At 42.0% G+C, this 11390-nt stretch overlaps 2 protein-coding genes across 2 annotated transcripts in view; one reads left to right on the top strand and one right to left on the bottom strand.

Annotated features, from left to right (window-relative positions):
* Pigl (phosphatidylinositol glycan anchor biosynthesis, class L) overlaps positions 1-5283 on the bottom strand; it is a gene marked incomplete at its 3' end in the record, with an annotated part of 80159 nt that extends 74876 nt beyond the window's left edge. Inside the window, 1 exon segment of the mRNA XM_013016350.1 lies at positions 5273-5283. Within this exon segment, the coding sequence (XP_012871804.1) occupies positions 5273-5283 (11 nt within the window).
* The window catches only part of Ncor1 (nuclear receptor corepressor 1), a 168843-nt gene that overhangs the window by 10818 nt on the left and 146635 nt on the right, over positions 1-11390 (top strand). The window lies entirely within an intron of this gene.

Genomic DNA, 11390 nt, shown 5'->3' with positions numbered 1-11390 from the left:
GAACCCAGGGCCTCATGCATGCAAGGCAAGTGCTCTACCACTGAGCCACCTTCCCAGCCTCCACATTATTTCTTTATACCTTAATTTCCTTAGTTGAATATGGATATAATTTAAGCTGGGGGCTGGTGGCTTACGCCTGTAATCCTAGCTACTTCAGAAGCTGTGGTCTGAAGATCAAGGTTTGAAGTCAGCCCTGGCAAAGTTTTTGAGACTGTTGCCAATCAACTACTGAAAAGCCAGAAGGAGAGCTGTGGTTCAAGTGGTAGAGCACTTGTGAAAAAGTGAAAAAGCTAAAGGACAGTGTCCAAGTCCTAAGTTTGAGCTCTAATACTGACACACACATGTAAAGTATATGGGTTTAGTTTAACTGTTAAGCATAGTAGCTGGCACATAGTAATAATTGAAAAAAATGTTAATTTTTTATTACTGTTTTATATATGTCTTCTAGTTTCATGCTGTACTTAAACCTTCTTTACTCTAAAGTTTAAAATATTTTTTAATCAAACTAGAAACAGCAATGTGAGAAATATCATGTATATATTCTGATATTATTTGTTTTAAAGAAGAAAAATGATGTATAATTATTTGTTTATAATTATGTGATACACTGAAAAGATACCTGGTTATATTGGTTACCATAGGTAGGAGAACTAAGAGGAAGACTTTGGACTGTATATATCTTTTTGTTGTTGTTTCATTCTGGTTTTGGGGCTTGAACTCAGCATGAGTGCTGTCCCTGATCTTCTGTGCTCAAGGCTGGCACTCTACCTACCACTTTGATCCACGTCTCCATTTCTGGCTTTTTTGGACATAAGAGTCTCACAGATTTTCTTGCCATGGCTGGCTTTGAACCATGACCCTCAGATCTCAGCCTCCTGAGTAGCTAGGTTTATATATGTGAGCCTGGCTTGTATATCTTTGGATTACTTTTGTTGTAGTACTAATTTTTTTTTTGGTAGTATTGTTGTTTGTTCTGATCCTGGGGATTGAACTTGGGGCCTGGGTGCTGTCCCTGAGTTATTTTTGCTTCAGGCCAGCACCTGAGCTAGGATTACAGGTGCTTGGCGCGAGCGTGTGTGTGTGTGTGTGTGTGTGTGTACACGTGTGTACATGTGTGTGTGCGCGTGTGTGTGCATTTGTGTGTTTGAATTCAGGACCATATACTTGGGCTTTTTTCCACTGAAAGCTGCTGCTCTTCTACTTGAGCCACACCTCCAATTCTAGTACTGGAATTTTAAACTCAGAACCTTGGACCTGGTAGGCAGTTGCCCTACCAGCTTGAACCATGCCCTTAGCCCTTCTTGCTTTATCCTACTCTTCAGGTAAGGTCTCATGTTTTTTGCTCAGGTCCTGCCTCTTACTCCCTATTTCTGCCTCTCCAGTGGCTGGTTTTACAGATGTGTTCTATCGTATCCATCTCCTTTTTCTATTTTTAAAACAAGTTCCCAGATTTTACTTGCGTACTTTCATAGATTATCTTCTCCCTTCTTCTTCTCTCTCCTTTCTAGCAGTATTAGGGCTTGAACTCAGAATCTCATGCTCTGGCTCAGAGTTTTCTGTTCATGGTTGGTAGTCTACTGTTTAAGTTAAGCTTCTAATTTCTTATTTCTTGTTTTTTTTTTGGAGGGGGTGGGGGGTCTAGTTGTGGGGCCTGAACTCTGGGCCTGGTCATTGTCCCTCGAGAGCTCTTCAGCTCAAGGCTAGCACTCTACCACTTCAGCTTATGTGGTGCTTTTTGGCACTCTACCACTTTTTGCTTATGTGGTGCTGAGGAATTGAACCCAGGGCCTCATGCATGCAAGGCAAGCGCTGTACCACTGAGCCATCTTCCCAGCCCCTAATTTCTTATTTCTTATTCAAGAGATAGGAAATGAAGGGAGTTAATATTTTAGTGGGAGATAGAATATAGTCAAATGAAGTAACTGATTAAGATTAAGGTAGTCCTGGACTAGTTATGTGGTTTAGTGGTAAAGTGCTTGCCTAACATGGGTTTGACTCCTCAGTACCACATAAACAGAAAAAGCTGGAAGTGGTGCTGTGGCTCAAGTGGTAGAGTGCTAGCCTTGAGCAAAAGAAGCTCAGGGACAGTGCTCAGGCCCTGAGTGCAAGCCCCAGGAGTGTCAACAAAAAAAAAAATTAAGGTAGTCCTTTAAGGAACAAATAGAGCTATAGGACTGAGCAACTGGTGGAAACTTACCTTATAGGGTAATGGGAAAGACTGTTTTAGGAGATGACATTTGAACTGAGACCTTAAGTTTAAGGAGGAGCCAGCCACATGAATGAGCCAGGACAAGCATTCCAGGGGAGTGTAAAGAAGGACAAAGGCCAAAGGCTAGAAAGGACTTGGCAGCACTCTAGCACTGAAAGCAAGCTCATGTTGCTGGGCCCTAGTAAGCAGGCCAAAACAAATAGCACTTTGTGGGTCATCATAGGTAGCTTGGATTTTATTTGTAGTGCAAGGAAGCTTGAGCTTGAGGAGTCTTTTGCAAAACAGTGACACGTTCTGCTTTATGGTTTAAAAGGAACACTTGTCGTGTTGCTCGCTGCCCCCCTCCCCCCCCCCCCCCGTTGGTATTAGGGCTGAACTCTTGTCCCTGCGCTCTTTTTTTCTACCACTTTGAGCCACAGCTCTACTTCCCATTTTCTGGTGGCTAATTGGAGATAAGAGTCTCACAGACTTTCCTGTCCTGGCTGGCTTTGAACTGCAACCCTCAGATCTCAGCCTCCTGAGTGTTAGTTAAGATTACAGGTGTGTGAGCCACCAGCGTCTGGCCCAGTTAGGAGATTTTTAACAGTGAGAGATGAGTGGGGTACAAGTCTTGATGGAGAGGCCTGGGAGGCCTGAGTGTATAGAAGGAAGAACAATTGGGACTTCTGTTTTTTTTTGGGTTTTTTTGGTGGTCGTGGGGCTTGAACTCTGGACCTGAGTGCTGTCTTTCAGCTCAAGGTGAGCGCTCTACCGCTTGAGCCACAGTGCTGCTTCCCAATTGGGACTTCTTGTTGTAGTGGTATTTCTGAGAGCTAAGTCTTGTTAGCTGCTGCCAAGGCTATGGGAACACAGTAGTCCCAGCCCTCTCAGGTGTTTGGTAGTTTGGTTTTGACTAAGCAAAACTTGAAGTCAAATGATTTTTCCTAGTTTATTTTGATTTGTTTTTTTTTTTTTTTTGGGTCCGGTCATGGGGCCTGAACTCTGGGCCTGGGCGCTGTCCCTCTCAGCTCAAGGCTAGCGCTCTACCACTTGAGCCACAGCGCCACTTCTGGCTTTTTTCTTTTTGCTTATGTGGTGCTGAGGAATCGAACCCAGGGCTTCTGGCATGCAAGGCATGCACTCTACCACTGAGCCACCTTCCCAGCCCCTCCTAGTTTATTTTGATACAGGCCTTAGAAATAGTATGTTTATTAGGCTTTATTTTGCTCGTAACTTGTAATAGTCTGTTTCTGGGTAAAAGGGAAGTAGCAAAATAGAATCTTGAAGATAGATGTCCCTGAATTAAAAAAAAATTAGCTTATGGAAATTAATTTAGCCTCTCACAGTCTTAGAGATAATAAGGCAATGAAACTTTTAGGTGAGCTCATTTGTAGAAAGTCCAGTGACAGAAGGGTAACTGTTCATTGTCTTTCATAGACTATTATGTCTGTTAACTCAAAACAATTTTTGACTTCAGTACACTTTTCTCTCTCTCTCTCCCCCCTCACCCCCCCCCCCATCAGTCCTGGGACTTGAACTCAGGACTTGGGCACTATCCCTGAGCTGCTTTGCTCAAGCCTGGGGCTCTACCATTTTGAGCCACAGCTCTATTTCTGTCTTTTGGGTAGTTAATTGGAGATAAGAGTCTAATGGACTTTCTAGCCAGTGCTGGCTTTGAACGCAAAGATTGCAGCCTCATGAGTAATTAGGATTACAGGCAGGAGCCACCAGCACTTGGCAAGTTAAGTTTTATTTTTGGTAGTGCTGAGATTTGAACCTAGAGCTTCATGCTTGCCAGGCAGACATTCTACTACTTGAGACTTTTTATTTTAATTAAGGGGAGAATTGGAATAGCTGGTGAAGTGTTTTTTACTTCAGGTAATTGTTCTCACTATATGGTTACTCAGTATTTCCATTTTGGGAAAATTCCTTTCTCATTTTATATGAGACATATAAAGAACAGCATCATTTTCTTTCTTTCTTTTTTTTTGTTCTGGGGCTTGAACTCGGCCTGGGTATTGTCCCTCAGCTCTTCAGCTCAAGGCTAGTGTTCTACTGCTTGAGCCACAGTGCCACTTCCAGCTTTTTCTGCATATGTGGTGCTGAGGAATCGAACCCAGGGCCTCATGTGTGCAAGGCAAGCACTCTGCCACTGAACACCTTCCAAGCATCATTTTCTTTTAAGGATTATTTGTTGAATGAATGTACCCATACATCTCTCAGATAATTATATCCTAATTAAATTTTTTCCTTTTTCAATATCATATTTTATTGGGGCTAATGTAACAACTTGAAAGGCTTTTCTCTCTCTCGTTAAACCAAAAACCTCAGGTTTTAATGCAACCTTGAGCTTTTCTTTAGCCTCAGTTCATCTGTTGGTTTTCCAAGTAAGATGTCATAAGAGACTACAAATAAAATACCATGTTATTGGCATTCCCTCAGCATGTGTGTGTGTGTGTGTGTATAATTTTTTTTTTTGGCCAGTTGTGGGGCTTGAACTTTGGACTTGGGCGCTGTCCCTCAGCTCTTCAGCTCAAGGCGAGTGCTCTACTACTTGAGCCACAGCACCACTTGCGGTTTTCTCGTGGTTTATTGGAGATAAGAGTTTCATAGACTTTCCTGACAGGACTGGCTTTGAACCGAGATCCTCAGATCTCAGCCTCCTGAGTAGCTAGGATTACAGGCCTGAGCCACCAGCGCCCAGCATTTTTTTTTTTAGATGAGAATAACTCCTTAGTTTATTTTATAAAGAGAATATTATTCCTGTATAGCACTTTGGTTTTGTATAAATTCATAATTCATTTAGAAAGCTTTTAGTTTATTTTCTTCTGGAGTCTGGACATCTTGACAGTCTCAGAGGCTCAGAAGGTTGCCTTTAAAAAATAAATAGTTATTATAAAGGTGATGTACAGCAGGGTTACAGTTACGTAAGTCAGGTAAAGAGAATATTTCTTTTTGGACAATGTTACCTCTTCCCATGCTCTCCCAGTTTTCCCCACAAGGTTGCCTTCCCTCCCTACTCCCCTTCTTCTCTTCCTTCCTCCCTTTCTTTTCTTTTTTTCTTGTCCTGGGGCTTCAACTTACAGCCTGGACATGGTCCCTGTGCTTCTGTGCACAAGACTAAGTTATACCACTTGAGCCACAGCGTCACTTCTGGCTTTTTCTTTTTTCTTTTTTTTCTCTTTTTTTGGTTGGTCATGGGGCTTGAACTCTGGGGCTTGAGTGCTGTCCCTGCACTCTTCAGCTCAAGGGGAGTGCTGTACCAATTGAGCCACAGCGCCACTTCCGGTTTTCTAGTGGTTTATTGGAGATAAGAGTCTCAGAGACTTTCCTGCTTGGGCTGGCTTTGAACCTCGATCCTCAGATCTCTCCTGAGTAGCTAGGATTACAGGCCTGAGCCATCATTGCGCCTGGCATTTCTGGCTTTTTCTTAGTAGTTTATTGGAAATAGGAATCTCAAGGACTTTCCTGTCTGGGCTGAGTTTGAACCTTGATCCTCATATCTCAGCCTCCAGAGTAGCTAGGATAACAGGTATGAGCCACCAGCGTCTGCATAAGGTTTTCTTTTTTTAAAACCTCATCCCTAGACTATAGGATTTCAGGTAGTTGAGATGCCCAGTAGGCTAATCCTTCTTAGCCCCTCCCTGCCTAAAGTGCTTTTGGAGTTGAACTAGACTTGGATTGCCTTGTGGGAGCTTGTTAAAACCTAATTTGGTAAAATTTAGTAAACTATTTTGCCATTTACGATGTCACAGAGGCTGTTTCTTTATCTCATACTTCTGTATCAGAGATTTTAATATTTTATCAGTTAAAAATTGAGTTGTGTATTACATAGGATTCTTTTTCTACTTTGGTGAAATGTAGGTTTCACCTCTATGTGTGACCCTCAGTGTATTCATTTTGGCTCATCTAAAGAGTCATCTGCAGGCTTGTCACAGTGAAGTATATTTTTAGCTCTTTTTCCAAGATAGCTTAGGCCACCTTGAAAACCTACCCAAGTACATTTGGTTATGAAAAGATAGTAGGCCAAAAGCCAGGAGTTCCTGGTGAGAAAAGGATTAGCTTTTTATATTTGGAAGATTGTATTTGGAGACTGTTGTTGCAGAATAAGTTGCTTCTTCAGTGTGTATCTGTATTTAATATAAAAGTAATTGACCAGTGTATTTTGCTATATTTTATTGCCTGTTTGCAGGATATAAGAAGTGAGCTCTGGGTTTGTGAAATTCAGTTGTGCTATGGTGTTGTGATTAAAACAATGACATCTGGTTGTAACATTCTCATCCTAAACATAAATATATATATATATATATATAAATATAAAATATGAGGCATTTGCTCATACTGTCTTGTCTAGGTTTCTTAAACAGTTTACAGAATTTTTATATTTCACAGTGAAGCATATAACTAATCTTCAGTTAATAAGTTTTGGTGCTAAGAATTGAATTTGTAATTTGACTGTTCTACTTAAGGTGCCCCTTTCCCCTTCAGCTCTAACTGTTGAGGTATTTTGGTGATGCAGGACATGGTATGTGTCCACTGAAAAGAGAGGCTCTAGGTTCCTCTATTGCCACCAAATCAGAGTTTTTCTCCTTTGTGCCTTTTACACATTTAGTTCCTAAGAGATGTCTGAGGAAAGAGTGTTAGTCAAACAGAAAAAAGATGAACACTTATTTTATGCCTGAGGGTGAGAGAGAGAGAGAGAGAGAGTGTGTGTGTGTGTGTGTGTGTTGCTCGGGCTTGAACTCAGGGCCTGGGCATTATCTCAAGGACCTGAGTGCTGCCCCCTGAACTTTTTGTTCAAGGTTAATGCTCTACCACTGAGCTACAGCCACAGCTCCACAGAGCTCTAGCTTTTTAGTGATTAATTAATTAGAGATAAGAATCTCAGGGACTTTCCTGCCCACATTGGCTTCAAACTTCAGTGCTCAGGTCTCAGCCTGCTGTGTAGCCAGGATTATAGACGAGAGCCATGGACACTTCCTTATTTATTTATTTATTTAGTTTTGTGGGTGATGGGGCTTGAACTCCGGGCTTGGGCGCTGTCCCTGTGCTCTTCAGCTCAAGGCCAGCGCTCTACTGCATGAGCCACAGAGCCACTTCTGGTTTTCTAGTGGTTTATTGGAGAAAAGAGTCTCACGGACTTATCTGCCCGGGCTGGCTTTGAACCGTGATCCTCAGATCTCAGCCTCATGAGTAGCTAGGATTACAGGTGAGAGCCACTGGTGCCCGGCTCTATTTATTTGTTTTTAGTGCTGGTACTGGCACTTGAATTCAGTGCTTGACACTTCTGCTAAGCTTTTTGGCTTGTTTTCCACTCACAGCTGGCACTGTGTTCCTTGAGCCACTTTCAGTACCAGACTAAAAAACTCTTTAAAAAGGGGCTGGGAATGTGGCTTAGTGATAGAGTGCTTGGCTAGTAGGCATGAAGCCCTGGGTTCAATTCCTCAGAAAAAGCTGGAAGTGGCACTGTGGCTCAAGTGGTAGAGTGCTAGCCTTGAGCAAAAGAAGTTCAGGGACTGGCAAAACAAAACAAACAAACAAAAAACAACCCAAACCCAACAAAACCAAATAAACCCCAAACCTCTTTAAGTTATACAAATAATACATTTCGAAATCAGCACCTCTACCGCCCCGCCCCTCCCCGGCCATCAACAAAACCTCCACATTGGCTTTTCAAAAGCCTTTTACCTGGAACAAACGCAGGTATACAGATAAAGGAAGTACCCCAGGTGGCTTGAATATGTATCATCCCTCTAAATATTTTAGCCTTCAGTGTAATTCACTTGCCCAGAGAGCTGCAGAGCATCGATGAAAAAAACTAGCTTCTTAAATTTTTGCCACTGCCAGCTAACTCTAGAGGAATTAGTGAATCTATCTTTTGTTCAGATTCCTTATCTCATCAGTATTGGCTGGGTGACCTCACATTTGCTAACTTCCATGCTTTGAGCTGACAGGCAGAGCTAGTCCTTGTCAATAACTTCTACAGCAGGAGTGAAAAAAACGTGATATGCCTTTTTTTTTCTGGTTGTGGGGCTTGAAATCTGGGCCTGAGTGCTCCTCAGCTCTTCAGCTCAAGGCTAGTGCTCTACCACTTGAGCCACAGTGCCACTTCCGGTTTTCCCGAGGTTTATTGGAGATAAGAGTTTCATGGAATTTCCTGCCCAGCCTGGCTTTGAACCCTGATCCTCAGATCTCAGCCTCTTGCGTAGCTCGGATTACAGGCATGAGCCACCAGTTCCCGGCTGTGTTATGCCTATTATCTCACCTATTACCTAGTAACACACAAAATTGAAGTTATTTTTCTGAGCCATACATACCACTTTTCTAAATTTTTGTTTATGTTGTTGGGATTTTTTATTGTATGTTTTTTTATTGTAAAAATACTGTACAGAGAGGTTACAGTTATATGAGAAAGGTAATGAGTACATTTCCTATTGAGCATTGTTAAAAATTTTTTTATAAACCTAATTGGGGCCAGGTGCTAGTGGCTCAGCCTGTAATCCTAGCTACTCAGGAGGCTGAGATCTGAGGATCACAGTTCAAAGCCTGCCCAGGCAGGAAAGTTTGTGAGACTCTTATCTCCAATAAATCACTAGCAAACCGGAAGTGGTGCTGTGGCTTAAGTGGTAAAGCACTGGCCTTGAGCTGAAGAGAGCAGGGACAGTGCCCAAGCCCAGAGTTCAAGCCCCACGATCGACAAAGCAAAACTAAACCTAATTGGGTAAATAATTTGATTAAAATAGGAAATTGGGTTTAGTTGATATACTGAATTTTGTTTTCTTTTGATTTTGCTCTTTCATCCTAACTGTATATGAATTTTAAAATATGTATGGATAGAAAGGCTTTGTTATGGGAATTTTACATTTTTATAATGTAATTAAGATTTATATATATATAGATTCTATACTTTATTTTTCATAATATTTAGCATTCCCTATCCTATAAATAAAATATTGCTGTCTTAGTTACAGGCACAAATTATTGCCACTTTAGAACAAAAATATACAATTGTGCTTTAGAATGTGAATACTTGGTAGTGTTTTTTGTTATTGTTGTTTGCTTTTGTCAGCCACAGGGCTTGTACTCAGTGTTTAGGCACTGTCTATGATCCTTCAGCTGTTTTACTCAAGGTTAGTACTCTGCTGTTTTAAGCCAAAGCTCCACTTCCATTTCCTGGAGGTAAGAGTCTCACCGACTTTTCTGCTCTAGCTGGCTTTGTACTGAGATCCTCAGATCGCAGCCTCCTGAGTAGCTAGGAGTAAAGGTGTCAGCTACCAGCACTCTGCAAGGTATCTGTTTTCATTTTGGTCAGTCTATAAATTAACATTTAAGTGTTCTCTTGTAGTGTTTTGTTTTGTTGTTGTTGGTTTTTTTTTTTTTTTTTGGTTGGTCATGGGGCTTGAATTCTGGGCCTGGGCACTGTCCCTGCACTCTTCAGCTCAAGGCGAGCACTCTAACTCTTGAGCCACAGTGCCACTTCTGGTTTTCTAGTGGTTTATTGGAGATCAGAGTCTCATGGACTTTTCTGCCCGGGCTGGCTTTGAACCCTGATCCTCAAATCTCAGCCTCCTGAGTAGGATTACAGGCATGAGCTACCGGCACCCAGCTTCTTGTACTGTTTTTAATGGGGCTTGACAAAGGGACTCTGATAGTCATGTAAAAGAGGAAATGTGTTACATATAAAATGTGAAGATTTTGAAAGTAGAAGCAACAGAGTAGTAAAGAGAAACTTGCCCTACTGGATATAAATGCTATCATAATTTAAAAAAGGACATAGCACAGGAAAAGACAAATTAGTTAAGAATTGTGGATGAGTCCCCTGGCACTGGTGGATCTTGTCTGTAATCCTAGCTACTCAGGAGGCTAAGATCTGAGGATCACAGTTCAAAGCCAGCTGTGGAAGTAAAGTCCAAGAGACTTTTATCTCCAATTAAGCACCAAAAAAGTCAGAAGTGGAGCTGTGGCTCAAGTGGTAGAGCACTATCCTTGAGCAAAAGAAGTCAGGGACAGTGCCCAGAACCTGAGTTCAGTCCCCAGGACCAGCACCCCTCCCAAAAAATGGATGAATATGAACATATTTTATAATAAAAATGGCTTTTCCTTTTATCCTAGTTCCTCAGGAGGCTCAGATCTGAGGTTATGATTTGAAGCTCACTAGGGCAGGAAAGTCTGTGAAACTTATCTCTAATTAATCACCAAAAAAGTTGGAAGTGGTGCTGTGTTAAGAGTACTAACCTTGGGCAGAAAAAGCTCAAGACAACTCCAGGTCCTGCTTGAGTTCAAGACCCAGGATCAGCAACCCCCTTCCCCGCTCCCCTTCTCCCCCAAAAAAGGCATTTATGCCAGGTACCAGGTGACTAAGGCCTGTAATCCTAGTTACTCAGGAGACTGAGATCTGAAGATCAAGATTTGAAGTTAGCCCAAGCAGATAAATCCAAGACATTCTTACATTCTTTTTTTTTTTGGTCAGTCGTGGTGCCGTCCTTCAGCTCTTCAGCTCAAGGCTAGCGCTCTACCACTTTGAGCTACAGCACTACTTCCAGCTTTTACTGCTTATATCGTGCTGAGGAATTGAACCCAAGGCCTCATGCGTGCAAGGCAAGCACTCTACTACTGAGTCACCTTCCCAGCCCCACTCTTACATTCTTATCTCCTGTTAAAAATCAGTAAAAAGCTGTAAGTAGTAGATGCCAGCTGTATGCAGAAAAAGCCCAATGAGAATTTGAGTAACTGAGTTTCAGCCCAATTACAAAACAACAACAGCAACAACAATAACAACAACAAAAACCCACCAAAAAACCAAACTGAATTAAGCAAACAACAAACCCAAGTGGCTATTAATTTTTTATTTTTATTTTATTTATTTATTTATTTATTTTTTTGGTCTGGTCGTGGGGCTTGAACTCTGGGCTTGGGCGCTGTCCCTCAGCTCTTCAGCTCAATGCTAGCACTCTACTACTTGAGCCACAGCACCACTTTCGTCCAGGGCCTCATGCATGCAAGGCAAGCACTCTACCACTGAGCCACCTTCTCTGCCTTGGCTATTAATTTTTTTTTTTAATTTCTGGTCATGGGGCCTGAACTCTGGGCCTGGGCGTTTGTTCCTCAGCTCTTCAGCTCAAGGCTAGTGCTCTACCACTTGAGCCACAGCACCACTTCCGGCTTTTTTCTTTTTTGCTTATGTGGTGCTGAGGAATCGAAC

The sequence above is a fragment of the Dipodomys ordii genome, unplaced genomic scaffold (assembly GCF_000151885.1).
Source record: "Dipodomys ordii isolate 6190 unplaced genomic scaffold, Dord_2.0 Scaffold31, whole genome shotgun sequence".
Taxonomy (NCBI): Eukaryota; Metazoa; Chordata; class Mammalia; order Rodentia; family Heteromyidae; genus Dipodomys; species Dipodomys ordii.
This window is presented reverse-complemented; position numbering and strand designations above follow the sequence as displayed.